The following is a 27,915-nucleotide window of genomic DNA, read 5'->3' on the forward strand; positions in this document are numbered from 1 at the left end:
TAGTATGGAAAAAATTAGAGATTTTGGGCTACTTCGTAGTATTTGGAGCGCACAGTAAGCCGATTAGTGGTTTAGGTGTATGTCCATATTGGCATACCCTCTTTGCAACCTAACCTTAAGATCCAACCATGGAAACAGTCCTTCGTTGCGTTTTGAGATAAGATTTTCTTGGTTTCATATACATACCAATTTCATTGGTTGGCGACGGTGTATTTTTAATAATTTAAGTTCTATAAAAGTTTGTTAAAACATTTTTTTCGGATAGTATGAACTTTAAACTAAAAAAAAAATTAATAGCTTTGAATTGTAAAGATACATGTTCCCCTCCTAAAATAACCACTTCGTACAGTCCACTTTTTTTCATGAACACTTTTGTGGAACACTGTCCAAGGTGAACAAATATTTTCATAAATGTTAATAACTACAAATCATCAATCTCGGAAGAAAATCTAAATGTCTAAAAGTACATAACTTCGAGCATTTGCAAAGTTCTATGACAGGCAGTTATTTAAATGCATTTTGTTTGGGTGAAACTTGGTTTGTTCATAAAATACTGATTAACAGTCATAATTCAGAATTTAACTTAGTAAAACCGTTTTCGAATTAAAAAAAATTATATCAGCGATGTATTTCGACTCGGTTGTTATTAAAATTGTCATAATATTCTTATCTAAACACATTTCTTTTGACAAGATGGGTTTAGTTTCATCACAAAATATTCAAAATATAAATGTTTGTGAGTAAAGTACATTGCATTTTCTGTCCCGTTCAGAACAAAAATGGCTAAACATAATTTTTAAAACTTTTACAAAATTTAAAGTTTGGCTCCTTAGTGAAAATAGATAGATGGTGCACCGATTTTAAAGAATTTTTGGTTGCACCTTAAGCAATCAATCCAAAAACAAGAACGTACCAACAAAAAAATAATTCATTAGTCATAAACGCAATTTTCGAAAAGTAAACTTCTTTTGTGGAAAACGCTGGGACTATGTTTACAATAAAATTAATTGTTTTATGATAAATTCAGGCAAGAACACAAAGTTTGCCCAAATAATACCGTTTTATCCTAAAAAATAACTTTTATCTGGTTTTTCCTCGAAAAGCGAAAAATTGAAATGAGTATCTTTATGTTGGATGTTTTGTACAGCCCATAAATCTGCATACGACTGCGTTCCTACCAGTACTGACTACCCATTATTCAATGAAAATACCAAGAATTAGACTTCTAATCGTTCGCCTTCTTATGTTCTCGCGCTCGAACTCTTTGCCAAGTGGAAAAGACACAAGTGATATAAAGTATATAGATCAATTTTTCGTATAACAAGCATCTTTTGCTGTAAACAAAACTTTTTTGGCTTAAAATAATTTTTGAATATACGAATAAAAAAAAGGTTTTACCATAAACGAAGTGACACTATGGACATACATCTCTAGAACTAAAATAGTAACCTCGAAGTAGAAAATCTAAGTTAGGAATTCCGTGCTACTTAGAAAATCCTTAAATGTTTTCCATGCCACGCCCCTAAGATAGTTTATATCTGGTATTGTGTCCGCACCTAAGTGCCGGTATCTGTTAGACGTGAAAGCCGGACAATGATACAGGAAATGCTCCAACGTCTCATCCCCACATGCCCTACACATGCTATCACTTGTCGCACCGATTTTACATAAGTGGGCTCGTAGTCCTATGCGTCCCATGATGATACCCAAAGCTATACTGACCACCTTTTTACTTCCTTTTAGTAAAAGCCTCGACTTTTCACGATCTGTATCTCCCCACAGGATTTTCATCGTCTTACCGACCGTTTCGCTGTTCCACAGGGTTACATGCGCATTCGTCGCCCACTCCCTTAACTCGGACTGCGTCGATCAGAAAGGCTTCAGGTTAAACAAGTTTATTGACGGCAGTTCTCTGGCCTTTACCGCCAAATCGTCTTCTTTCTCATTCGCTGTTATTCCACTGTGGCCCGTGGAATAAAACAGTTTTGTTTGTCTGGAAGATATTCCAAACGTTTTATTTCTTTTTTTTTTGCGTTTAGTAAAGAAATTTGGGTTTAGCAACCTGGTGAAACTCGCCATTCCCAAGACCCCAAGAATATTAAACAGAATAACTAACATAACATTGAAGAAATACAATACACTGTTACAACAACAGTGTGATGTACACTTATGCACTTCAATACACACACTAAATAGGCCTTTATAAGTCCTTAACAAGTTATAGACTCCATAAAAATTGATCTCCGATTTGTCTTAAAGTCCCGACAACCCGTAGTTCTATAACCTACTAGCCGAACCGAGCCCGCTCCGCTGCGTCTTCTTTAACTCTTTAATATCTTTATAGGGTGGGGACACTTCGCCCTGAATGCGTTCGAATCCTGACGAGAACATCGGACAAAACGGTATTTATCCCCTCTAATATTGGCTACGTTTGGGAGGTACAATGCCATGCATGGTCATTTAAAAAATTTTCCCCAAGGAGGAGTCGAACTGCGGGACGCCTTTCGGACTCGGCTATAAAAAAAGGTGCCTTATCATTGAGTTTAAACTTGAATCGGAAAGCACTCATTGATGTGTGAGAGTTTGCCCCTTCTCGGTTCCTGGTGGTAATGTTCTTCCTTAGGGGGGTTTGTCTAAAGAAAAAAATTGAAATTAAATATATTCTAAACAAAAAATTTCAGCAACATTTTCTAAAAGGAAAACATTTCATATTTATAGTACTGTGCAAAGAGGCCTTGGCCGCCTTAAAATTATTTTTCTTAAAGACAAAATTGTAAAGAAATTCCGAGTTAAAATTAAATTTTTTCCAAACCAATTTTAACGAAATATTTCTAAAGACAAAATTTCAGCGTAAAATTCTCTAATGAGAAAACTTCAGCACTGGCCGGCCCCTCTCGCAATTGTTTTTTAAAGACAACATTTTAATAAATTAATTTAATTTAAAAACAAAAAACCTATGTATTATTTCCATAAATACACTCAAAAAATTTTGAACCTCAACACTAGTTAAAGTGAACTAAATTTGGGAAATATTGAACTTCCTATGGCACTAAAGAATATATGCTCGTTGTAAGTTAAATGATTTCTTTATAGCTACGAAATTGTATATACATACATAGTATTAGTCCACTTTCAAACTTCCACAGATGAAATATTTTTTTTGTGAAATATGACCTCAAGAGCATTGAAAACTAGAGATAAAATTATTGAAAATAAAAATCTCTTTTCCAATCACTCCGGAGCATCCAATTGGACACACCTTAACACAGTGGGAGAAAATCGAAAAAACTAGTAAAATATATGCCGTTTGAGAACGGGCAGAGATATCTCTTTGAAATTTGGAATGGTTAGAGGTGAGGTGTTACCGAGATCGTGCGCAATTTCAAGGCCTTTGATTGTCTGGGCTCCTATTGGCAGGCCTTTAAAGTTGGTCACCTCGGCAAAAAATTGTTTGGGCTGCAAATCTACATTCATGTTCCAAATTTTTGCTGGATAGTGCTAAAAAATCCCTACAAAAAAGTCTGCTTGAGGTGTACTTTATCTCCGCTGCTTTTTGGGACATACGTGTTTTAATATTTATTTGTTGACATTTTGGCCAAAATTGGTTTCGCAGTTTACGAATGCATTTGTGCTTCGATTTTCATTTTTATGCATGACTTAGCCGCTAAAAGTGTCCACATCTAACCTAAACTACATCAATCGTTTTCATGGATTAGTGTTTATTGAAAAAACTTGCAATACATATTTTTTTTTTTTTTGGTTTGTGAAGAGGACTTATTGTAAATCCGTTTTATGTGAAATTTAAATAAGATATGTTAACTTATGTGGGTGCTTTGTGTACTTCAAAATATGCAATTTTTTATTTAAAATTGGAAAACCCATAAAGCTCAAAATTTCCAAAGCTTGGTTCCCGAAAAAGGCCACATGTGTTATTGTTAATCCATATGCACCCAAAACCCATGCAAAAACTTTTATGCACCCATCAAATTTAATAAAACAATGCCGTTTTTGAAACCACCTTTGCTTGAAAGAAAGAAAAAAACTCGGCAGAATTTATTTTTAAGGACACTTTTATCTGCAGTATTCAAAATGAATTACTAACATATCTCTATTCTTTTTTTTTCTTAAAATTTTTCCAATTTTGTTTCTTCACCCGTTCTCACACGGCATAAAAAAAGGAGGCCCCTTATCACTGAGCTTAATTTTTAACCGGACTGCACGCATTGATATGAGAGAAGTATCCCCTGTGCCTTAATGTTCTATAGCACGAATGGTAGATATCTGATTCTACATTAAAAAAGAACATATGGTCTTCTCTTTCACACACATGCAAAATTTTAGACAAAAAACTCTATTTGTAAAAAACTTTGGGACTTCGTTTACGACAAGATTTCAAAATTATTAAACTTCGCTTACGAGTAGGTTCCAAGATCTTAATAAATTCATGCATGAAAAAATGCTGGTGCTAAATTCGAAGATGTTTGGATGAATATTCCGATCTGTACTTGGTACACAAATTAAGAACGACAGAAAAACGGACACACAGACAGCCGAACATAGCTAAATTTAATTAGAAAGTGATTCTGATTCGAACCGTATGCCAATCAAAGGATCATTCTCTCATCAAACATATACTCCTATTTATAACAACCTATTCCACAGTACTGGTACCAATACTGACTGCTGGCTGACCGGCCATTACTGAATGGAAAACCTCACGTTTAAGCCTCTATACGCTCATGCGCTCACAATATCTGTCAAATAGAAAAATCACAACTAAAATGTTCATCTTTTCTTGTAACAAAGCATTTTTTGCTGTAAACAAAATATTTATGACTTGAAAGTGTTTTTGAATTTAGGCGTAGTAGCGCCATCCTTTACCACAAAAGATGTGGTTCGAAACTAACGTTCAACTGTGCAGGGAAATGTTATTAAGTTCCGATGAACATAGTACTTCCCCAATAAAACGCATTTGTTTATCGGAAAAATATCCCAAACGTTTTATATTTTTGAATGCAAAAACCAAATTTCTTGCTTCTCTGTATTCGTATTACATTTCGTGCTTCCCGGATGTAATTCAAGGACACATTTAGTTAAAGGAAATTAATTGGCCAGGAAATTATGTAAGAATGAAAAATGTGAAAAATCTTCTAATTTTTAATAATTACAAATCTATAGTGTGAATGGCTGACCTTTTAAACGTTAGCTGCTTTATATCCGAACAATGTAAGGTGTTTCAAAATGCCGCTGTACTAAATTTCAATAGGTAACAAGAGAGGACTAAACAAGTAAATTCGTGCTAAGTTCGGCCTGGCCGAATCTTTTGAACACACCACCATTGATTCTGCTAAAATATGGGAGCTATATCTGGTTATAGACTGATTTGAATTGTACTTGGCACCGTCATAACAGAACACCACATGCAAAATTTCACCCAATCGGATGAAAATTGATGAAAAATTCCAGGGGCTCAAAAAGTCAAATCGGGAGATCGATTTTTATGGGAGCTAGAGTCTGATTCGAATTGTACTTAGCACAGTTGTTGGAAGTCATAACAGAGCACTATGTACAAAATTACAGCCAAATCGGACAAAAATTGCGGCTTCCAGGGACTAACGAAATCAAATCGGGAGATCGGTTTATATGGGAGCTTTCTCAGGTTATAGACCTATTCGAACCGTACTTGGCACAGTTGTTGAAAGTCATAAGTAAACATCACGTGCAATATTTCAGCCAAATCAGAAAAAAATTGTGGCCTCCAGGTGCTCAAGAAGTCAAATCGGGAGATCGGTTTATATGGGAGCTATATCCAAATCTGGGCCGATATGACCCATTTGCAATCCCCAATGACCTTCATTAATATTAAGTATCTGTGCAAAATTTCAAGCGGATAGCTTTACGCATTCGACCGCTATCGTGATTTCCATAGACGGACGGACAGACATGGCTAGTTCGATTCAGAATGTCGAGACGATCAAGAATATATATACTTTAGGCGGTCCTATTTCGAGGTGTTACAAACGGAATGACTAGATTAGTATACCCCCATCCTATGGTGGTGGGTATAACAAGTAAAAGCGTGCTATGTTCCGCCGGGCCGAATCTTATATACCCTCCACCATGAATCGCATTTGTCGAGTTCTTTCCCCGGTATCTCTTTTTAGAAAGGAATTGCTATGATATTGGAGCTATGTATAATATCAACTTACCGTTCGATTCGGACCATAATTGAACTGAATGTTTAAGACTATAGTAGAAGTCGTTAAGTAAAATTTCAGCCATTTCGAATAAAAATTTGCGCCCTTTAGGGGCTCGAGAAGTTAATAGGGGGATCGGTTTATATGGTAGCTGTATCAGGCTATAGACCGATTAAGACCATAATTGGCATGTATGTTGAAGGTCATGAGAGAAGTCGTTGTACAAAATTTCAGCCAAATCGTATAATAATTGCACCCTCTCGAGGCTGAAGAAGTTAAGACCCCCGATCGGTTTATATGACAGCAATATGAGGTTATGAACCGATTTCAACCACACTTAACACAGATCTTCTAAATTATAGCAAAACAACTCATTCTAAATTTCAGCCAATCGGATAGGAATTGCGCCCTCTAGAGGCTGAAGAAATCAAGACCCCAGATCGGTTTATATGACAGGTATATCAGGTTATGGACCAATTTGGACCACACATAACATACAGGGTGGCTGATGAATATTGCTACAATGATGAATATTGCTACATTTTTTTTTCGGTGTATGGAATACATTTTTCTTTTATTCATGTTAAATTAAATTATTAAATTAATTATTAAATTATTATTAATTAAATTAATTAATTAATTAATTAAATTAATTATTAAATTATTATTATTAAATAGAAAAAAAGTTATTACATTTTTTTTTGGTAGCGGCTTTCATCAGCCACTCTGTAGTTGTTGAAAATCAAAGCAAAACACCTCATGCTAAATTTCAGCCAAATCGGATAAGAATTGCGCTCTCTAGTGACTCAAGAAGTCAAGATCCAAGATCGGTTTATATGGCAGCTATATCAAAACATGGACCGATATGGCCCATTTACAATCCCAACCGACCTACGCTAATAAGAAGTATTCGTGCAAAATTTCACGCTATTGGCTTTACTCATTCGAACGGACGGACGGATATGACTAGATCGACTTAAAATGACATGACGATGAAGAAATATATACTTTATGGGATCTCAGAGGAATATTTCGAGGAGTTACAAACAGAATGACAAAATTAGTATACCCCATCCTATGTTGGAGGGTATAATAATGGCCGTGTAACAAATTTAAGAACGCTTTGGTATATATATAGAACACAAATATATTTTAACAAAGTTATATCATACATGTAAACAAAGCCATTGTTGAACCCACGTTCAACAAAGCAAAAAACAATCGCTTTTGAAAAAATTGGTTTGGATTTTTTTTGTCCTCTCCTCGCAGCAATGTCCAAACCAAAGCCCTGCACAAAACCATACATTGGTGACTGGTTCTGCTGAACTCGTGAATACTGAACCCACATGGTGGAGTATTTTAGCCAAACGGACAAAAATTGCGGCTTCCAGGGCGTCGAGAAGTCAAATCAAGAGATAGGTTTATGTGGGCGCTATTGCCAAATCTGAACCGATATAGCCCATTTCCAATCCCCAACGACCTGCATTAAATTAAGTATGTGTGTAAAATTTCAAGTGGTTAGCTTTACGCTTTCGACCGCTATCGTCCTTTCGACAGAAGGACGATCGGACATGGCTTGATCGACTGGGAACTTCGAGACGATCAAGAATATATATACCTTATGGGGTCTTAGACGAATATTTCGAGGTGTTACAAACAATGGAGGCCATCGTAGCGCAGAGGTTAGCATGTCCGCCTATTACGCTAAACGCCTGGGTTCGAAACCTGGCGAGAACATCAGAAAAGAAATTTAAGCGATGGTTATCCCCTCCTAATGCTGGCGACATTTTTGAGGTACTATGCCATGTAAAAACTTCTCCCCCAAAAGGTATCGCACTGCGGCATGCCGTTCGGACTGGGCTATAAAAAGGAGGCCCCTTATCATTGAGCTTAAAACTTGAATCGAACAGCACTCATTGACAGTTCCTTAATGAAATGTTCATGGCCAAATTTGCATTTACTAACGGAATGACTAGATTAGTATACCCCCATCCTATGGTGATGGGTATAAAAATGTTGTATTGAAATACATTTCGAGCTAATTTAAAAATGGTTTAGTTATGGGAAAAATATCAATTAATTACTTTAATTAGGATAGCTAAACGTGTGTGTGGTTTTTTTAAAGAATAAAAATTTTCCAATAAATTGGTGAGTGATTGGCATCAGCTTCATTTGAATTATTCAGCTTCTCATAAATGGAAAATGCAAACTCATTTATAAGGCTGTGGGTCCAACTTCCCCAAAATTTTTAATTTAATATATAATTCGTAATGAAACAAATATTTATAATTTTTTCTTTGTGTGTATTTTCAGTATTTATAAATGAGCTTGATAACTATGTGGCATCCAAGGCTGTTGATGTTGTCCAAACATATCTGGAGAAAAATTCAAATTATGGATTAGCGTTGCGAATTGACAAAGTCGAAGCAAATAAAACAGATGCGAAGGGCCTGCTGGAATCAAGTAAGACCCCAAATCGTTCCTATCTTTTTTGTTTCTGTTTCTCAAAATAATTCTCCACCTCAAGTGTGTGCAAAATATGGCGATAGTATTGAAAAGAATCAACCACCACATGTGATATTTGATTCGACAAAGTTTGGTTTGGCATCGGATACAGTCAAATCCTTTGCCATTGCGCTGGGATTACCCACTGTAAGTGCATCATGTGGTCATGATGGTGATCTTAGACAATGGTCCGATATGGATAAGGATAAACAGAATTATTTGCTGCAAGTTATGCCACCTGTCGACATTATCCCCGAAGTTATTCGCAGCATTGTGCAAAAATTGCATATCACCAATGTCGCTATATTGTACGATGAAACCTTTGTAATGGATCACAAATATAAATCGTTATTGCGAAACATGCAGACTAAACATGTGATCACATCTGTCGCTAAGGACGATAGTAAACGAACAAACCAAATTGAACGCTTGCGAAAATTGAATATAAATAATGTCTTTATTTTGGGCAATTTGTCAACGATAAATCTTATATTGGGTAAGTAATTTTCTACGCACATAACGAATGTATTACATGGAAATTGGTTAATATCTTGAAAATAAAACTGTTTTCAATGGCAATTGCCGCCTTATGAACAAATACAACATTTTAAATTATTGTACCTTCTAACAAAGGATGGGGTATTCTAACTTCTTCATTCCGTTTGTAACACATCGAATTATTTGTCTAAGAAATCATTAAGTATATATTCTCGATCGTCATAGCATTTTAAGTCGATCTAACCTGTCTGTCCGTCTGTCTGTCGAAAGCACGCTAACTTTCGGGAGATTAGAACTAGTATTTGCACAAATACTTACTATAAGTGTGGGGACCATCGTAGCCGAGAGGTCAGGGTTCAAATCCTGGCGAGAACATCAGAAAATTTTTCAGCGGTGGTTATCCCCTCCCAATGCTGGCGACATTTGTGTGGAACTATGTCATTTGAAACAAGTAAAAGCGTGCTTAGTTCGGCCGGGCCGAATCTTGAGAACCCACCACCATGAATTCTGAGAGTCACAACAGAACACTACATGCAATATGTCAGCCCAATCGAACAAAAATTGTGGCTTCCAGGGGCTCAAGAAGTCAAATCGGGATATCGGTTTATATGGGAGCTATATCAAGTTCTTGAACGATTTGAACCGTACTTGCAACAGTTGTTGGAAGTCATAACAGAACACTATGTGCCAAATTTCAGCCAAATCTAAAAAAATGCGGCTTCCAGGGGCTCAAGAAGTTAAATCGGGAGATCGGTTTTTATGGGAGCTAAATCCAATTTGAACCGATGTGGCCCATTCGCAATACCCAACGACCTACATTAATATTAAGTATCTGTGCAAAATTTAAAGCGGCTAGCGACTAGATCGACCGCTATCGTGATTTCGACAGCTGAACGGACGCACGTGGCTAGTTCGACTCAGAATGGCAAGACGATCAAGAATATATATACTTTATGGGGTCCTAGATCAATATTCTGAGGTGTTACAAAAGGATTACTAGATTAGTATACCCCCATCCTATGGTGGTGGATATAAAAATGGTATAGCAGCCATGTAGAGACTTCTCCCTAAAAGAGGTGTCGCACTGCGGCACGCCTTTCGGACTCCGCTATAAACAGGAAGAGCTTATAAAGGGTGATTTTTTTGAGGTTAGGATTTTCATGCATTAGTATTTGACATATCACGTGGGATTTCAGACATGGTGTCAAAGAGAAAGATGCTCAGTATGCTTTGACATTTCATCATGAATAGACTTACTAACGAGCAACGCTTGCAAATCATTGAATTTTATTACCAAAATCAGTGTTCGGTTCGAAATGTGTTCATTCACCGTAACGTTGCGTCCAACAGCATCTTTGAAAAAATACGGTCCAATGATTCCACCAGCGTACAAACCACACCAAACAGTGCATTTTTCGGGATGCATGGGCAGTTCTTGAACGGCTTCTGGTTGCTCTTCACTCCAAATGCGGCAATTTTGCTTATTTACGTAGCCATTCAACCAGAAATGAGCCTTATCGCTGAACAAAATTTGTCAAAATTTGAACACATTTCGAACCGAACACTGATTTTGGTAATAAAATGCATCTTTCTCTTTGACACCATGTCTGAAATCCCACGTGATCTGTCAAATACTAATGCATGAAAATCCTAACCTCAAAAAAATCACCCTTTACTTGAATCGGAAAGCATATAGTTTATAGTGTAAACTTCGTCTGTCGAGGGATCGCCTTGTTTCTAAACTGCTTGCTTAGTCCAAAGTAGCATCTGTTTGCCAGTGTTATTTTTCGCTTTATCTCAAAACTGGTGTCATTCGTTTCGGTTACGGCGATGCCGAGGTAGATAAAGTTACTGACTGTCTCAAAGTTGTGGTTACTAACTTTCTCCATTTTCTTTATCAGCAGGCCTTTTTGTGAGTTGAAACCATCCATTTCGTCTTATCTCCATTTACTGCCAGACCCATTTTCACTGACTCTCTTTCGATTCTTTCAAAGGCTGCAGTTACTACTTCCGGTGACCGACCTATGATATTGATGTCGTCGGCATAGTCGAGTAGCATGTGTTCTCTTGTGGTTATCTATTCACATGTACGGGACATAGTATGCTGAGGTTCCAATCATCGGGTATGCGTTCTTCTAGTCAGATTGCGCAGATAAGCTGATAAGCAGATATCTTGATATAGCTCTCTTATTAACCGATCTCCCTATTACACTTCTTAAGCCGTTTCTATGACATTCCACAGATGGTCCGAATCGGTCCAAAACGTGATATGGCTCCCATATTAACCGATCTATTGATTTGACTTCTTGAGCCCCTGGAAACCGCAATTATTATCCGATTTGGCGAAAATTCTACACAATGACTTCCCTTTTGACCTCCAATATACGTGTCAAGTACGTCTTGAATCGGTCTAAAACCTGATATAGCTCCCATAAAAACTGGTCTCCCTATTGCACTTCTTGAACCCCTAGATGTAGCAGTTATTGTCAGATTTGAAATTTTGCAAAATGACTGCCCCTGTGCAAAATGACATACTTGCCAAACTTGGTCTGAATAGGTCAATAACGTGATATAGCTCCCATCTAAACCGATCTCCTGATTTTACTTTTTGAGCTCCTATAAGGCGCCTTTCTTATCCTATTTGGCTGAAATTTTGCACAATGACATCCACTATGGTCTAAACCAAGTATGCCTCGGATCGGTGAATAACCTGATACAGCTCCAATAGCATGGCAAATATGATCCATTATACTTTGTTTGCTAATACAAGGCAAAAAACTTGACAAATGCGATCCATGGTGGAGGGAATATAAGATTCGGCCCGACCGAGCCTAATACGCTTTTACTTGTTACTATTCTATAACAGCGACAACTTCGATGAAAAGGAAAAAGTAATTAATGTCTGGTAAAACAGCAAAGGTATTTTGTAGTTTTACAATGTTAACAATTTATCTACAACTTTGAACTGTCGTAATTACTTAAAACATGTAGGCTCGGGTCAAGCGGACCTTTTGATACCCTACACCACTTTGGATATGCAAGCTAATCGTCAAATTTTAAATTTGATTTTTTGAGAAGATCGATTGATAAATGGGTTAGCATAGGCCTTAAAATTCAAAATCGGGAGATACACATATATGGAAGCTACATCTAAAACTGAACAAATTTCTATGAAATTCATCAGTCATTAGAAGAGTTATAAGAAAAACCTTCGTGCCAAATTTTGTGAAGATCTGTTGACAAATTATTAAATTATTGAGTCTTGTTCAAAATCGACGAAAATATATATGGGAGCTTTATACCGGGAGTCATAAGGGAATCCTTTGTGCCAATTTTCGTGTGAATCGATTAACAAATCACTAAATTATTGCAATACTAGTCCAAATCGGTCGAATTTATATATGGGAGCTATATCTAAATCTGAACCAATTTCTATGAAATTCATTTATAAGAGAATCTCTCGTCTCAGTCAAATCAGACGGGACCAATATCTAAATCTGAATCGATTTCTATGAAATTCACTAATTAAGAGTTATAAGAGAAACCCTCTTGCCAAGTTTTGTGAAGATCTGTTAACAAATTCTTAAATAATTGAGTATTGTTCAAATTATTGAGTATTGTTCAAATATTTGGGAGCTGAATCTAAATCTAAACTCGAAATTCACCAATGTCGAGACTTATAAAAGAATAACTCGTGCTAAATATCGTAAGAATCGGTTTACAAATAAAAATATATTTGCAATTTTAGTCCGAATCGGACGAACATATATATGGGAGCTATATCTAAATTTGGGCCGATTTCTTCAAAATTCACCAATAATCTCGAAACTTATAAGAGAATAACTAGTGCTATCGTGATAATCGGTTTACAAATTTTAATATAATTGCTATTTTAGTTCAAATCGGACGAACATATATTTGGGAGCTGAATCCAAATCTGACCCGATTTCCATGAAATTCACTAATAATGTCTAGTCTTATAAGAGAATCACTCGTGCAAAATTTCGTGAGAATTGGTTTACAAATAACGATATAATTCCAATTTAGTTCAATCGGATGGAAGTTATATTTAAATCTGGGCCGATTTCTTCGAAATTCACCAATAATGCCGAGACTTATAAGAGAATCACTCGTGCTATCGTGAGAATCGGTTTACAAATTTGAATATAATTGCAATTTTAGTCCAAATCGGATAACCATATATATGGGAGCTATATTTACATCCGAACCGATGAAATTTACTAGTAATGCACCGATTTTTTCCAATTTCAATAGGCATCGTCTCTAGGCCGAATAAAAGCTTTTGCCAATTTTGCAAACGATCGGATGAAAATTGCGACCTGTACTTTGTACTCGGACAGACAGACGGACATAGCTAAATCGAATCAGAAAGTGATTCTGAGTCGATCGGTATACTTATCAATGGGTCTATCTCACTTCCTTTTAGGTGTTACAAACAAATTCAATTAGTTATAATACCCTGTACCACAGTAGTTATGAAGGGTATAAATAGTATATAAATAGGTAAATTTCTATGCAAAAATGGCCAAATTAGCAGCCATGAACCTAGATTAGTTATTAGAGGTAGACTTCAATAAAAAATTCACTTATTCATTCAGTAAAGACAGCAAAAAAGTTTGCTGAAACAACAAAATTTCTGCTAAAAATTAGACATTAGTTAATTTTCGCTAAAACAGCTAACATTTTGTGCTGTTTTTAGATGATAAAAGGTGACTGTAGCTAAATAATAATAAATAAGTTAAGGCATAAAATTGTTTAAGATGCTTATTAATGCAAAGCAATTGCTTTAATTAACATTTTAAAGTTTAAGCAGAGTACGCTGTTTTTAGTTGTAAAAAACATCAAAAAAATATCTTAATGTACTTAAACATATTTACGGCACTTTTCCTTTTTCAACACAATACTGCCATCATATTACACTAGGATTAATTGTCCCAAATTGCTACTTTTAAGTCATTAGCCTCAGCTTTTTCATTTTTCACACATTTTTCCAATGATATTTTTACACCCTACACCACCACTGTGGTACAGGGTATTATAAGTTTGAGCAGTTGTTTGCAATGCTAAGAAAGAGAAGATCTAGATAAGTATACGGATCGACTCAGAATCACTTTCTGATTCGATTTAGCCATGTCCGTCTATCCGTCTGTGAGTCCATGTATTCTTGTAATCAAAGTGCAGGTCGTATTTGTTGTCCAATCATCACGAAATTTTGCACATATCACTTCTTTGGCCCAAGGACGGACGCTATTGAATATGGTAAAAATCGGTTCAGATTTAGATATAGCTCCCAATTTTCATTCGATCTGCACAAAATTTGGCACGGATTGTTTTCTTGCTGATCTTAACATATCTGCAAAATTTCATCAAAATCGGTTCAGCTTTGGATATAGCTCCCATATATATGTGTAGACCGATTTGCACTTAAATGGCCGTAGTAGCTACAATGGAGGCCCCGTAGCGCAGAGGTAAGCATGTCCGCCTATGACGCTGAACGCCTGGGTTCGAATCCTGGCGAGATCATTAGAAAAAATTTTCAGCGGTGGTTTTCCCTTCCTAATGCTGGCAACATTTGTGAGGTACTATGCCATGTAAAACTTCTCTCTAAAGAGGTGTCGCACTGCGGCACGCCGTTCGGACTCGGCTATAAAAAGGAGGGTCCTTATCATTGAATTAAAAAAAAACTTGAATCGGATTGCCCTCATTGGTATGTGAGAAGTTTGCCCCTGTTCCTTAGTGGAATGTTCATGGGCAAAATTTGCAATTTGCATTTAGCAACAAATTTCAACCGATCTGCACAAAATTTGGCACAGATTGTTTTGTTGCTGTTCTTTATATATTTACAAGATGGCAATTGCAACTCCAATTTTCAACCGATATCCACCAAATTTGGCACGGATTGTTTTGTTACTGATCTTAACATATCTCTGAGATTTCATCAAAATTGGCTCAAATTTGAATGTAGCAACCATACATATTTATCGCCAGATTTGCACTTATATGGCCGTAGTAACAACAATTTTCAAACGATCCGTTTAAAAGTCGGTTCAGATTTAGATATAGCCCTCATATATATTGCCCGAATTTATAATTGTAGGGTGGGTGTAGGGTATTATATAGTCAGCTCCGCCCGACTTTTGCCTTTCCTTACTAGTTTTTATATGGATTTGGATGGAAAAACCGAATAGAGTACCTACCCCTAAAAACTTAAAATAGTTTCCCCCAAAAGGGATACGATGAGAGAGACTTCTGCTCTGGCCAACGAAAGAAAAGTTTAATTGGGCCAAAGCGTTGTTAGCCTCCAATCTTTGACAATCTGCCATCCATTAACATTCGGGCCTTATCTCGAAGTAATAGCTTGCTTGTTTCTAAAGGCCTACTCACGATTCCAGTACCCCTAGACTTTTAAACCCGTGTGTGTGACTAAAGACAAAGCTATTTGAACCCACTTTTCTAGTTACTAAGTCCAGAGACATTGAGTGAAGTCGCTCAAGTATTTTGCGATTCTTGTAATTAAACAAATAAAAATTGTTGTGAATGTAGCAAAAATGTTTGTGTTGATGAAGTCATGTTATTGCTTTCTTTTAGAAACAGTGAAGCCAACCTTTTTAGAACGTAAATTTGCTTGGTATGCCATAACGCAAAACGAAGAAGAGATTACTACAAAGCGAGCCAATGTGTCCTTACTCTTTTTGAAACCCGTGGTTTATTCACAAAATCGAGAACGTTTGAAACAACTTAGAACTATTTACAATTTAAACGACGAACCGCAAATTATGTCTGCCTTTTACTTTGATTTAGCATTAAGGACCTTTTTAGCCGTCAAGTAAGTATGGCCTATTTTTTGCATATCAATACATGTAAATTTTGAATCGTATTACAGTGAACTGCTACAATCAGGTACCTGGCCCATTGACATGAAATATTTGCATTGTGACGACTTTCAAGGAGGAAATACACCAGAAAGAAATATTAATCTGAAACAGGCATTCGTACAAGTAAGTATTCGAGAATTGAAGTACACGCAACGAACAATTGCAAATTGCCAGAATCAGTTAGCGGATTCGTCATTCAACACCGATTTACTTAAAAAATAGTTAATGAAAGACAGCCACTATGTATAATTAAATTTAAGGATATTTCATGCATTTCACTCCACATAATTGAAAAATCACATAATTAGAATGCAAATTATGTTAAAGGAGTTATATAAAGTTGAAAAATTTATATTTACGTTTACGAGAAACATAATCCTTTTATTACTAAGTTTTTCTTTTATTGTAACTATGTAACGTTTCGCCTTAACATATCAAACAGTAGCCATAAACGTAGCATTATTGAATGTAACGAACTTGGTTTTTTTTTAACTTTAAGCAACTTCGCCTACAGTACCTTTCTTTTGTTGTAAAACGAAAAAATATTTAATGCCATAAGTGTTTCGATAGCCACAAACGATTATTCGCTTACCGGACCAATAATTATTATCTTGTGTCCCTCCTACTAGGGCGAGAGAGAGGATGAGTATTTAAGCGTATAGACCAGTGATGGATAAAAATGATGGGCGGATGGTAAACTCGGAAATCGACAATTTTTAAAGTTGTGCCATAGGTACGTCCAATGACAAAAATCATTAGAGCAACATGGAGGGCTTTTAATATAATTGTATATCATAACATCGAAATAAATCCAAATATTCTCTGAAAGAGTATGACATACCAACATCCTTTCCAACATGCACAATCTATTTTAAAATTAAATCGAATGTACATATACAATACATTAGCATGACGTTAAAAATAATTTATAAGTGTAGAAAAACTATTTGAAACCGCAAATAACACTTTATAAATCAAGAATAAAAGGTATTGTCAAAAAACAAAACTATATTTGTCACAAATTCTTGCAAGAATTTTTCGCAAAAAAACATGTCCTTTGATCGTAAACAAAATTCAACTTTTTGAGAAAAGAAGTTTGTTTGGCGAACATTTCTTTTACGCGAAACGAATTATTTTTATACCCACCATCGAAGGGTGGGGGTATATTCATTTTGTCATTCCGTTTGCAACACATCGATATATCCATTTCCGACCCTATAAAGAATATATTTCCTTGATCAGCGTAAAAATCTAAGACGATCTAACCATGTCCGTCCGTCTGTCCGTTGTAATCATGCCACAGTTTTTAAAATAGAGATATTAAGCTGAAACTTTGCACAGATTCTTTGTTTTGTCCATAAGCAGGTTAAGCTCGAAGATGACCTATGTCGGACTATATCTTGATATAGCCCCCATATAGACCGATCCGCCGATTTAGGGTCTTAGGCCAATTAAAGCCACATTTATTATCCGATTTTGCTGAAATTTGGGACAGTGAGTTGTGTTAGGCGACATCTTTCTTCAACTTGGCCAAGATCGATCCGTATTTGGATATAGCTGTCATATACACCGATCTCTCGATTTGAGGATTTGGGCTCATAAAAGGCGAATTTATTGTCCGATATCGCCGAAATTTGGTACAGTGAGTTGTGTGTTAGGCCATTTGACATCCTTCTTCACCTTGGCCAACATCGGTCCAGATTTGGATAAAGCTGCCATATAGACCGATCTCTCGATTTAAGGTTTTGGGCCCATTAAAGGCACATTTATTGTCCGATTTTGCCGAAATTTGAGACAGTGAGTTGTGTTAGGCCCTTTGACATTTTGACTCCGTTCGGTCCAGATTTGGATATAGCTGTTATATAAACCACCATCTAGAGATAAAGTCTTGGCCCCATAAAAGACGCATTTATAATCCGATTTTACTGAAATTTGACACAGTGGCTTATGTTAAGCTTTTCGACGTCCGTATCGTATATGGTTCAGATCGGTTTATTTTTAGTTATAGCTACTAAAAAGACCAATATTTTGTTATACACAATTGAACAATGACTTTCACTTATTAGTATTTGGTCCAAATTGGGACATATTTCGAAAGGTGGTTCACTCGAGGTGATGGGGATCCAAAGTTCAGCCCGACCGAACTTAACGCCTTTTTACTTGTTCTATGTAAACTTTTTTTCTAATACCAACTTTACGTTGCGTTTTTCATACTAGCTCGCAAGATCTATTCCATTTGTAAGCCGATGTAAAAAAGTTAGCGTGCTTTCGACATACAGACGGACGGGCGGACATGGCTAGATCGCCATAAAATGTCACGACGATCAATAATATATACTTTATGGGGTCTCAGGCGAATATTTCGAGTAGTTACAAACAGAATGACGAAATTAGTATACCCCCATCCTATGGTGGAGGGTATAATAAAACATGTAAGAACGGCGTTTAATATCCTACCCCTCATGCGGTATGCGGGCTAAGTTGTACAAAAAAAAATGTGGTTAAATTTGAAAATGCTTACATATTGTGGCAAACTTTTGAAAAGATCGGTTAGTATATGCGTTCGCAAAGGTCCTGAATGTGAATATCGGGGGTTTCATATTTATGTGGGCTGTATGTAAATATTAATCGATTCTAAGAAATACAAATCTTCTGATTTATTAAGAGAAACCAGAGTGTAAAATTTCGTGAGGATCGGTTAACAAATCACAAAATTGTTGCAGTATTAGTTAAAATCGGACGACCCCATGTATAGGAACTTTATCTAATCCGAACCGATTCCGATGAAAATCCGTACATATTGTGGTAGTCGTAAAAGAAAGCGTGTGTAAAATGTTAAGAAGATCTGTTAATTATTGCGCCTGCAAAGGCCCTAGAAATAAAAATCGGGTGAATATTTTACATATATGGGAGGTATATCGAAATCCGAATCGATTTCAAAGAAATGTACTAGTGATCTAAAGGGAAATTAGGGAAGTTTTGTGCCCAATTTTTTAAGGGATAGGTTAGCAATTTTTGCGTTTCTTTCAAATAATAAAAATCAAAAATAAAACAAAATCAATGAATTTTTAGTCAAATGCTGTTTGAATCCGTCCCGGTTTGCGTGTACCACCATGTTTGCCTTCAAAAATCTTCTTTGCTGGAGCTTCTTCATCCATTCTGACAACATGACCTAGCCAACGCAGCCGCTGCATTTTGATGCGTGTAACTATGGCATCGCCGTCATACAGCTCGTGGTTCATACGTCGCCTATATTCTCCATTAACGCAAACTGGTCCATGTATTTTACGAAGAATCTTCCTCTCAAATACTCGTAGCACTGCCTCATCTGCTTTTACAAGTTTCCATGCCTCAGAACCACATAACGACACGGGTAGTATCAGTGTCTTGTATAGTGTAATATTCGTCTGTCGAGAGGTTGCCCAGTTTCTTAATTTCTTACTTAGTCCAAAGTAGCATCTGTTTTCCAGTATTATTGTTCGCTTCACCTCAAAACTGGTGTCATTCGTTTCGGTTACGGTGGTGCGGAGGTAGATAAAGTTTCCGACTATATCAAAGTTGTGGTTTCCAACTTTCTCAATTTTCTTTATCTAACAATTCTAACTCAATTTTTTTTATTTAAATTATAAGAAGATCTAAGTTGGTAATTCAAACTCTTCCAGAGTATATTTGAATTTATTTCGATGTTATGACACACAAATAAAGAGCCTTCCATGTTGATGATTTTTTGTCGTTGGATGTATATACATATATATATAAATATATATATATATATATATATATATATATATATATATATATATATATATATATATATATATATATATATATATATATATATATATATATATATATATATATATATATATACATATATGTCTTTTATTTGCAATTGCAGTATATTAAATATATTACAATAAAATATGGTCAATAGTAAACTGTTCAGTGTGAACATAGGGCACCAGTGTCATTGAACGTACCTATGGCGAAAGTTTAAAATTGTCAATTTCCGAGCTTACCATCACTTTTTATCCATCACGCCTAAATACTCACGCACTCTTTCTAGTAGGAGAGACACAAGAGGATAATTATTGGTCCGGTAAACGAATAGTCGTTTGCCTCTATCGAAACACTTTTGTCATCAAAGAGTTTTTGGTTTTACAACCGTAGACGATGTTGCTAAAGGGTTTACAATAAACAAATTTAGTTACATTCGATAATACTACGTTTATAGCTAACGTTTGATATTTTGAATCGAAACATCACACAGTTACAATAAATGAAAAACTTCGTAATAAATGTAATTTGTTTCTCGAAAAAAGGTCTCAAACGTTTTATTTTTTTTTTTGCATGTGAATATTTAGATAATTTAAAAATATCTCCACCAAAAATAGTAAACAAAATTGATACACGCATTCAGTTTTGCACTTTTGTAGTAATTTTGGAAAATGGTTTATTTTTGAATGGCCCATTTGCTACAGTCAATGACCTACATCATTCGTTCGAACGCTATCGTTGAACGGAAGGACGAATATGAAAAGACTACTTAAAATGTGCGGACAATTGAGAATAAATACTTTGGAAGGTCACAGTGCGAATATCCTATTAAAAATTGGGTACAGGTATCTAAGGGGACCGACCAAGCCCAAAACCATGCCAAACCTAAGACAGTCCCAAATAGGCATTTTCAAGCCGATATAGGACTCAAATGGAAGGTGTTCAGAAGGAAATTACGAATATGACATTAAAAATTAGGTCCAAGAAATGAGAGGCCGCCCAACCGCCTAAACTAGTCCCCAAACCGTATTATTAGCTGATCATGACTTTATGAAAGGTATTTGAGAGTAGATTACGAATCTGAAACAAAAAATTGTGTCCAAATATCTGGATGGCGCTCTATCCCCTAAAAGCACCCCAATTAGGTCATCTGGTCAATCATGACCTTGTGGGGATCAATTTATATATATTTTAAATTGAGTGCGAATCTAACATACAAACCTATACAATCTGAAATTCTCACAGGTTGTGTAAGTTGGCCTGAAGGGAATAAGAGGCTATATAATTTGTTAATATCGGAAAGGGGCGGACCCTTCCCTAAAAGCCGCCCATGAAGGTTCAAAGGAAAGGAACTCAAAATTGGTATCCGCTCCTGGGGCCAAGTACCTGGGTGTCCGCCACACCCCAAAACAGGACACACTTATCGAACATGGCAATATGGGGGTGGGGCGGGCTCCCAGACTCTTGGCACCAAATCCGTGTTCTATTTCGAAATACTTTTCTTATGAGCCCCATATATCCAAGATAAATATGTCCGGCTTGTGGGGTGTGGCGGCCATCCAGACACTTGATTCTGAAAAAAAGATATCAGTTTCGTGCCCTACTTCCAAATGCCTTTCATTTGAGTTGTAATGATCAGTCTGTATGCCTGTTTTAAAGTGTTTTTTGGGGAATGGCGGCCCACAGATACTTTGACTTAAATTTTAATACCGTATTCGTATTCTACTCACCAATAACTTTCATTTGAAACCTATATTGCCATTTTAGGCCAATATGGCTGTTTAATGGGGGGTTTAGGGTGGAAACGGCTCCCTAAATACTTGGATCCAATTTTTAATATCAAATTTGTACTTTAATCTCAAATAGCTTCAATTTGAATCCCATATTAAGCCGATCGGTTCAATTTTATTTTTAGAGATGTTTTTGTGGTAATGGATGGGTCCGCCTGCTTCCGATTTTAAAACATCATATTGCTCTTTCTAGACCATATTCGTAATCTACTCTTGAATTTGAGGGGTTTTGTGGTTGGGGCGACTGTCTAGGTACTTGCACCCAATTTTTATATTAAATTCGTACTCTACACACATTTCATTTGAGTTCCATTTTGTCCCGATCGGCCCACTTATATTTTTGGGTAATGCTTTTAGACAAGCGGTAGGGTCCGCCCCCTTTCCGATATCAAAAAATTATATAGACTGATTTGGACCGTATATGGTACAATTGTTGGAAGACAGAACAGAACACCGCATGCAAAATTTCAGCTAAATCAAACAAAAATTGCGTCTTGTAAAGACTCGAGAAGTCAAATCGGGAGATGGGGTTATATAGGAGCTATATCAGGTCACAGACCGATTAAGACCGTACTTGACACAGCCGTAATAGAACACCGCATGCAAAATTTCATCCAAATTGGACAAAAATTGAGGCTTCTAAGGACTCAAGATGTCAAATCGAGAGATGGATTTATGTGGCAGCTATATCAGGTTATAAACTAATTCGGACCGTACTTGCCACAGTTGTTGGAAGTCTTAACAGAACACTAAATGCAAAATTTCTGCCAGATTGGACAAAAATTGCGGCTTGTAAGGGTTCAAGAAGTCAAATCGGTAGATCGGTAGATCGGTTTATATGGGAGCTATATAAAGTTATAGACCGATTTGAACCGGACTTGGCACGGTAATTGAAAGTCAGCCAAATCGAACAAAAACTGTGACTTCCAGGGGCTTAAGAGTCAAATCGGGTGATAGGTTCATATGAGAGCTATATCTTAATCGGAACCGATATGGCCCATTTGCAATCCCCGACGACCTACATCAATACTTAGTATCTGTGCAAAATTTCAAATGGACGGACAAGGCTAGATCGACTCGGAACTTCGAGACGATCAAGAATATACAATATATACTATATGGGGTCTTAGACGAATATTTCGATGTTTTACAAACGGAAAAACTAGATTAGTATACCCCCTTCCTATGGTGGTGGTTATAAAATAGGCGAGTAATCGGGTTAAGTAAACCACTAAAGCGGCGATAAGATTTAATAAATTTGTAGAAAGACTCAGGATTCGATTTTAAGTCCGATTTCATTTTATTCAAGTAATTGCGACGAGCCAGCTTGTTTTCCATATTGTACTTTGATCTTGATACTGAATAGTTTGAGAAATTGAATTTAGTTCCCTATTTCTTATATTTCTTATACAGTTTATTCTTGTTTTTTTTTAGTCCAGAATTATCGCCTACAATAATTCGAGGGACTGATTTAGCAAAGCAGTCCTGTAGAACAAAGTAAATTTTGATAAATTTTCATCAACATTATTAGATCGTAAAACATTATCCCAATTGGTGGCAGAAATCAGAGATCTGAGCTTAGTATAATCGGTTTTATCGAAACAATATTTTTTCTAGGGGAAAGACATTTAGGAGAAATTAGTTTTGGGAAAAATAGTAGTGTTTAGGATAGGATGGAAACGATCCTCGTGATAAGTAATTGGATTGGAAGATGATTTAGAAATGTCGGATGCATGGTTGACGAATATTAGAAGTTGGTTTCTCTCTAGTCATTTGTCTTCATGCAGAGAGCCTTCGCCGTCGAGAGCTTATTTTCTAGCAGTCGCTCACTTTGTCCAACGCAATGTGCCTTCCGCGCTCGCTTTGAAATTCCTCCTCACAGACTCGTTCCTGACCGTTAGTCGATTCTGTCATGGGTCAACTTATTTCGGGAATGTGGAAGTGTCGATAAACCCGGAAACAGACTTTAACGATCCATCAGAACTCCGGAAAATATCGAAAGAGTGAGGGCTCGCTCGTTGGGCTCGCAAACATAGGAATTTCTGATAGCACTGTTCGACGAATTCTCCATCAAGATCTTAAATGTCATCCCTATAAATGGCTGTTATGCAAGAATTAACTGAACGCAATTTATTGCGACAACATTTCCCCGACCACCTCATTGCCTCAAAGGAGATCTCTAATGACCGGCACGATCTCCAGATTGACCACGGACCATAACACATATCAAGAACAACATTTGCGACGTCATAGTCAACATACCGATTAATATGGTGTAAAGAGTGGACACGAATTTCAAAAATCGACTTAATAAGTACACAATGGGGGTCGCAACTTGCCCGATTTCAATTTCAAGTCTGCATGAAAAAATGGGATATTGTATTCTCAAATAAAAAGGAACTAAAACAAAAGCTGAAGAACTTTTGCTTTTATTAACCTTTCAAATACGTAAGTTTCTCTGGCGCACCCTGTACTACGTTTATGACTGACGTGTGATATGTTGAATAGAAACGTTATACAGTTACAATCAAAAATTAAAGTATTTTGTTTTTCGCAAAAAATGTCCCAAAAGTTTTATTTTTTTGCGTGTAGGGTCGAACAAGATTAATGACAATGGAAAGAGAACAGAACCCAGGCAATTTTTTTTTATTTAAATCTACAGATAATAAATACCCTTACAGACTAATAACAATATATTTACAAATGTATAAACCTAATAATTTAATAATAATATTATATAATTTTCCTTTTTAAACTTTCTCGATTCCCAGATAGATCTATTATATCATTCAGTTGATTAAATTGATAACATAGGTGCCGAAAAGGATCATTATTGGCATAGTTGGTTTTATAATAAGAAATTTTCAAAAGATCAAAATATCTGGTAGGTCTGATAGGAACGTTAAAGAAAATTCGACTCAAAAGAAAGCAGGAATCTATTATAAGCTTTATAAGATTTAATCGGTACTCATACGAAGGTAATGAACTTCTGTCCCACCTATTTCGACGGAGAATGGTGGATCGAATGTCGAAACCCAATCCTATTTCTTTCTTCTAGCCTTGAACACCCGAGTAGCATAATCTTCCAGCTCCTCAAATCCAAGATTGTATTGCTGTAATTAGTGTTTACCACCCGTCTCAAACGCCTAGCTACATATGTATGTATATAGTGCAATATGTAGTTCCTTGCGTTTTATAAAATTAAAATACCAGGTGAACGTTTCAAAACAGTTTTAGAACAATTTCTTCCAATCAGTACTGATGTATTAATGATATCTATACTACTAATTTCAATCTAGATTAACGAACCAACCTCGTACAGTGACTTCGAGTTGGCCAAACAGCCAGGAACCCCTTTTAATGGACACAGCTATGCTAGGTTTGCAATGGAAATCAATGTCGTACAGTTTCTTGATAAGAATTCACCCAATCGTAAATCCATTGGTATTTGGAATGCTGGTTTAGATTCCCCATTTGAAGTCGAAGATGAGGAAAATATAAAATCTATAGCCGCACCAATTGTCTATCGAGTTTCCACAATTGTGGTAAGTTAACATACTTATAAGAAGCATTTCTTTACGAATTCTTTTTTTTTCAATTTAATCTTTAAATTTATATATATATATACTATATACTTATACTAATTTCGTCATTCTGTTTGTAATTACTCGAAATATGCCTCAAAAACCCTATAAAGAATATATATATTTTTGATCGCCATGTCATTCTAAGTCGATCTAGCCATGTCCGTTCGTCCGTCTGTCTGTCAAAAGCACGCTAACTTCCGAAGAAGTAAAGCTAGGCGCTTGAAATTTTGGATTGTAAATGGGCCAAATCGGTCCATGTTTTGATATATCTACCATATAAACCGATCTTGGGTCTTGATTTCATGAGCCTCTAAAGAGCGCAATTATCGTCCGATTTGACTGAAATTTCGCACCTGGTGTTTTGGTATCTCTTCCAACAACTGCGTTAAGTATGGTTCAAATCGGTTTATTACCTGATACAACTGCCATATAAACCGATCTGAGGTCTTGACTTCTTCAGCTTTTAGAGGGCGCAATTCTCATCCGATTTGGCTGAAATTTTTCATGAGGTGTTTTGTTATGACTGCCAATAACTGTGCTAAGTATGACGGAAATCAGTACATAACCTGATATAGCTGCCATATAAACCGATCTGGGATCTTGATTTCTTGAGCCTCTAGAGGTCGCAATTCTCATCTGATTTGGCAGAAATTTTGTACAACAACTTCTCCCATGACTTTCAATATACGTGTTCAATATGGTGTGAATCGATCTATAGCTTGATACAGCTCCCATATAAACCGATTTCCCCATTATGCTTCTTGAGTCCCTACAAGGCGCAATTCTGAATGGTCTGAAATATTACCCAATGACTTCTACTACAGTCTTTAATATTCAATTCATTCGGACTATGGCTTGATAAATAGCATAACAATTCTTATCCATTATTCTTTGTTTGCCTAAAAAGAGACACCGCGCAAAGAACTCAATAAATGCGATCCATGGTGGAGGGTATATAAGATTCGGCCCTTCCGAACTTAGCACGCTCTTACTTGTTTATACCTAAAGGTAATTTTTCATACAAATATTAAGGTCATAAATAATTTTTGCTTGAGTTTGGATTATATTGTATAGATACCATCAGCTATGATTTTATTATTTGCTGCTTACTTTTCAGCAAGCTCCTTTCATAATGAGAGATGAAACTGCTCCAAAGGGCTATAAAGGCTTTTGCATTGATTTGATGGATGAAATCGCGCAAATTGCCAATTTCGCCTACACAATAGAAGAGGTGAGTGATGGTAAATTTGGACATATGAATGAGAAGGGAGAATGGAATGGCATTGTGAAGGAGCTATTGGACAATAAATCAGACATTGGACTGGCGTCATTAACTGTCAGGGCAGAACGAGAAAATGTTATCGACTTTACGGTGCCCTATTACGATTTGGTGGGTATAGCCATTATGATGCAGAAACCTAAAATTCCCAGCACATTGTTCAAGTTTCTGACAGTGCTAGAGCCGAATGTATGGCTGTGTATATTAGGTGCCTATTTCTTCACCAGCTTCCTGATGTATATTCTTGATCGTTGGAGTCCCTATAGTTATCAGAATAATATAGACAAATATGTAGATGATGAGGTAAAGCGAGTGTTTAACCTGAAAGAATGTCTTTGGTTTTGTATCACCTCCTTAACTCCTCAAGGTGGGGGTGAGGCCCCCACAAATCTATCAGGGCGTTTAGTGGCTGCAACTTGGTGGTTGTTTAGGTAAGCGAACTTTTGGCTTGCGTGCAATTTATTTGAACGACAATCTGCTTTTGTTTCCTAGTTTTATTATAATCGCCTCATACACAGCCAATTTGGCTGCCTTTCTGACCGTTTCGCGTTTGAGTACGCCCATTGAGTCCTTAGATGATTTGGCAAAACAATACAAAATATCATATGCTCCCATCCATGATTCTCCGGAAATGATCTATTTCGAGCGCATGGCTAATATAGAGCACATGTTTTATGAGATTTGGAAAGACCTCTCTTTAAACACATCCTTGACGCTCCGGCAAAAATCAAAATTTTCTGTATGGGAATATCCAGTCAGTGTCAAATATACTAGAATATGGCAGGCCATGCAGGACGCAAAATTACCAAACACCCTAGACGAGGCAGTGGCACGCGTTCGAAATTCCACCCACGGCAACGAATTTGCTTTCCTAGGAGATTCCACAGACATTCGTTATCTTGTACTGACCAGTTGTGATCTTGAAATGATCGGAGAAGAGTTCTCAAGAAAACCCTATGGTATTGCGGTTCAACAAGGCTCTCATCTCAAGGAGATGCTAAATGACGCGTAAGTATGAGTCAATAATATGTAGGAGATAACTCCTTCACCTACACCTACTTACACTTATAAATTTACAGCATCTTGAAACTGCTAAACAAGCAACGATTGGAACAACTTAAGATAAAATGGTGGCTGAAAAACAAAGATGAACTCAAATGCAGAAAGTCAAAAGATCAAGCGGATGGCATTACTATTGAAAACATTGGTGGTGTTTTTATAATAATTGTTGTAGGTATAGGAGTATCGTGCATCATCCTGGTCTTTGAGTATTGGTGGTTTATACTACGTAAAAGACCCCGAGTTATCACTGTGACCGAATCCGCACTATCGACCGATGTGAAATTAGCCCAAGGAATCCATTTAGGCCGCGAAATCTGCAACTAA

General features: G+C 36.5%; 1 protein-coding gene across 1 annotated transcript; it reads left to right on the forward strand.

The window, feature by feature from the left end:
- The first annotated feature begins 624 nt into the window (after positions 1-624).
- LOC106084850 (ionotropic receptor 25a-like) lies at positions 625-27,915 on the forward strand. The gene is made up of 9 exons (XM_013248780.2): positions 625-736; positions 8,511-8,660; positions 8,725-9,198; positions 15,810-16,047; positions 16,105-16,219; positions 24,963-25,208; positions 26,368-26,960; positions 27,022-27,537; positions 27,609-27,915. The coding sequence occupies exons 1-9, from the start codon at positions 625-627 to the stop codon at positions 27,913-27,915; spliced, it is 2,751 nt and encodes a 916-aa protein (XP_013104234.2).

This window comes from Stomoxys calcitrans, chromosome 3 (genome assembly GCF_963082655.1).
Source record: "Stomoxys calcitrans chromosome 3, idStoCalc2.1, whole genome shotgun sequence".
Taxonomy (NCBI): Eukaryota; Metazoa; Arthropoda; class Insecta; order Diptera; family Muscidae; genus Stomoxys; species Stomoxys calcitrans.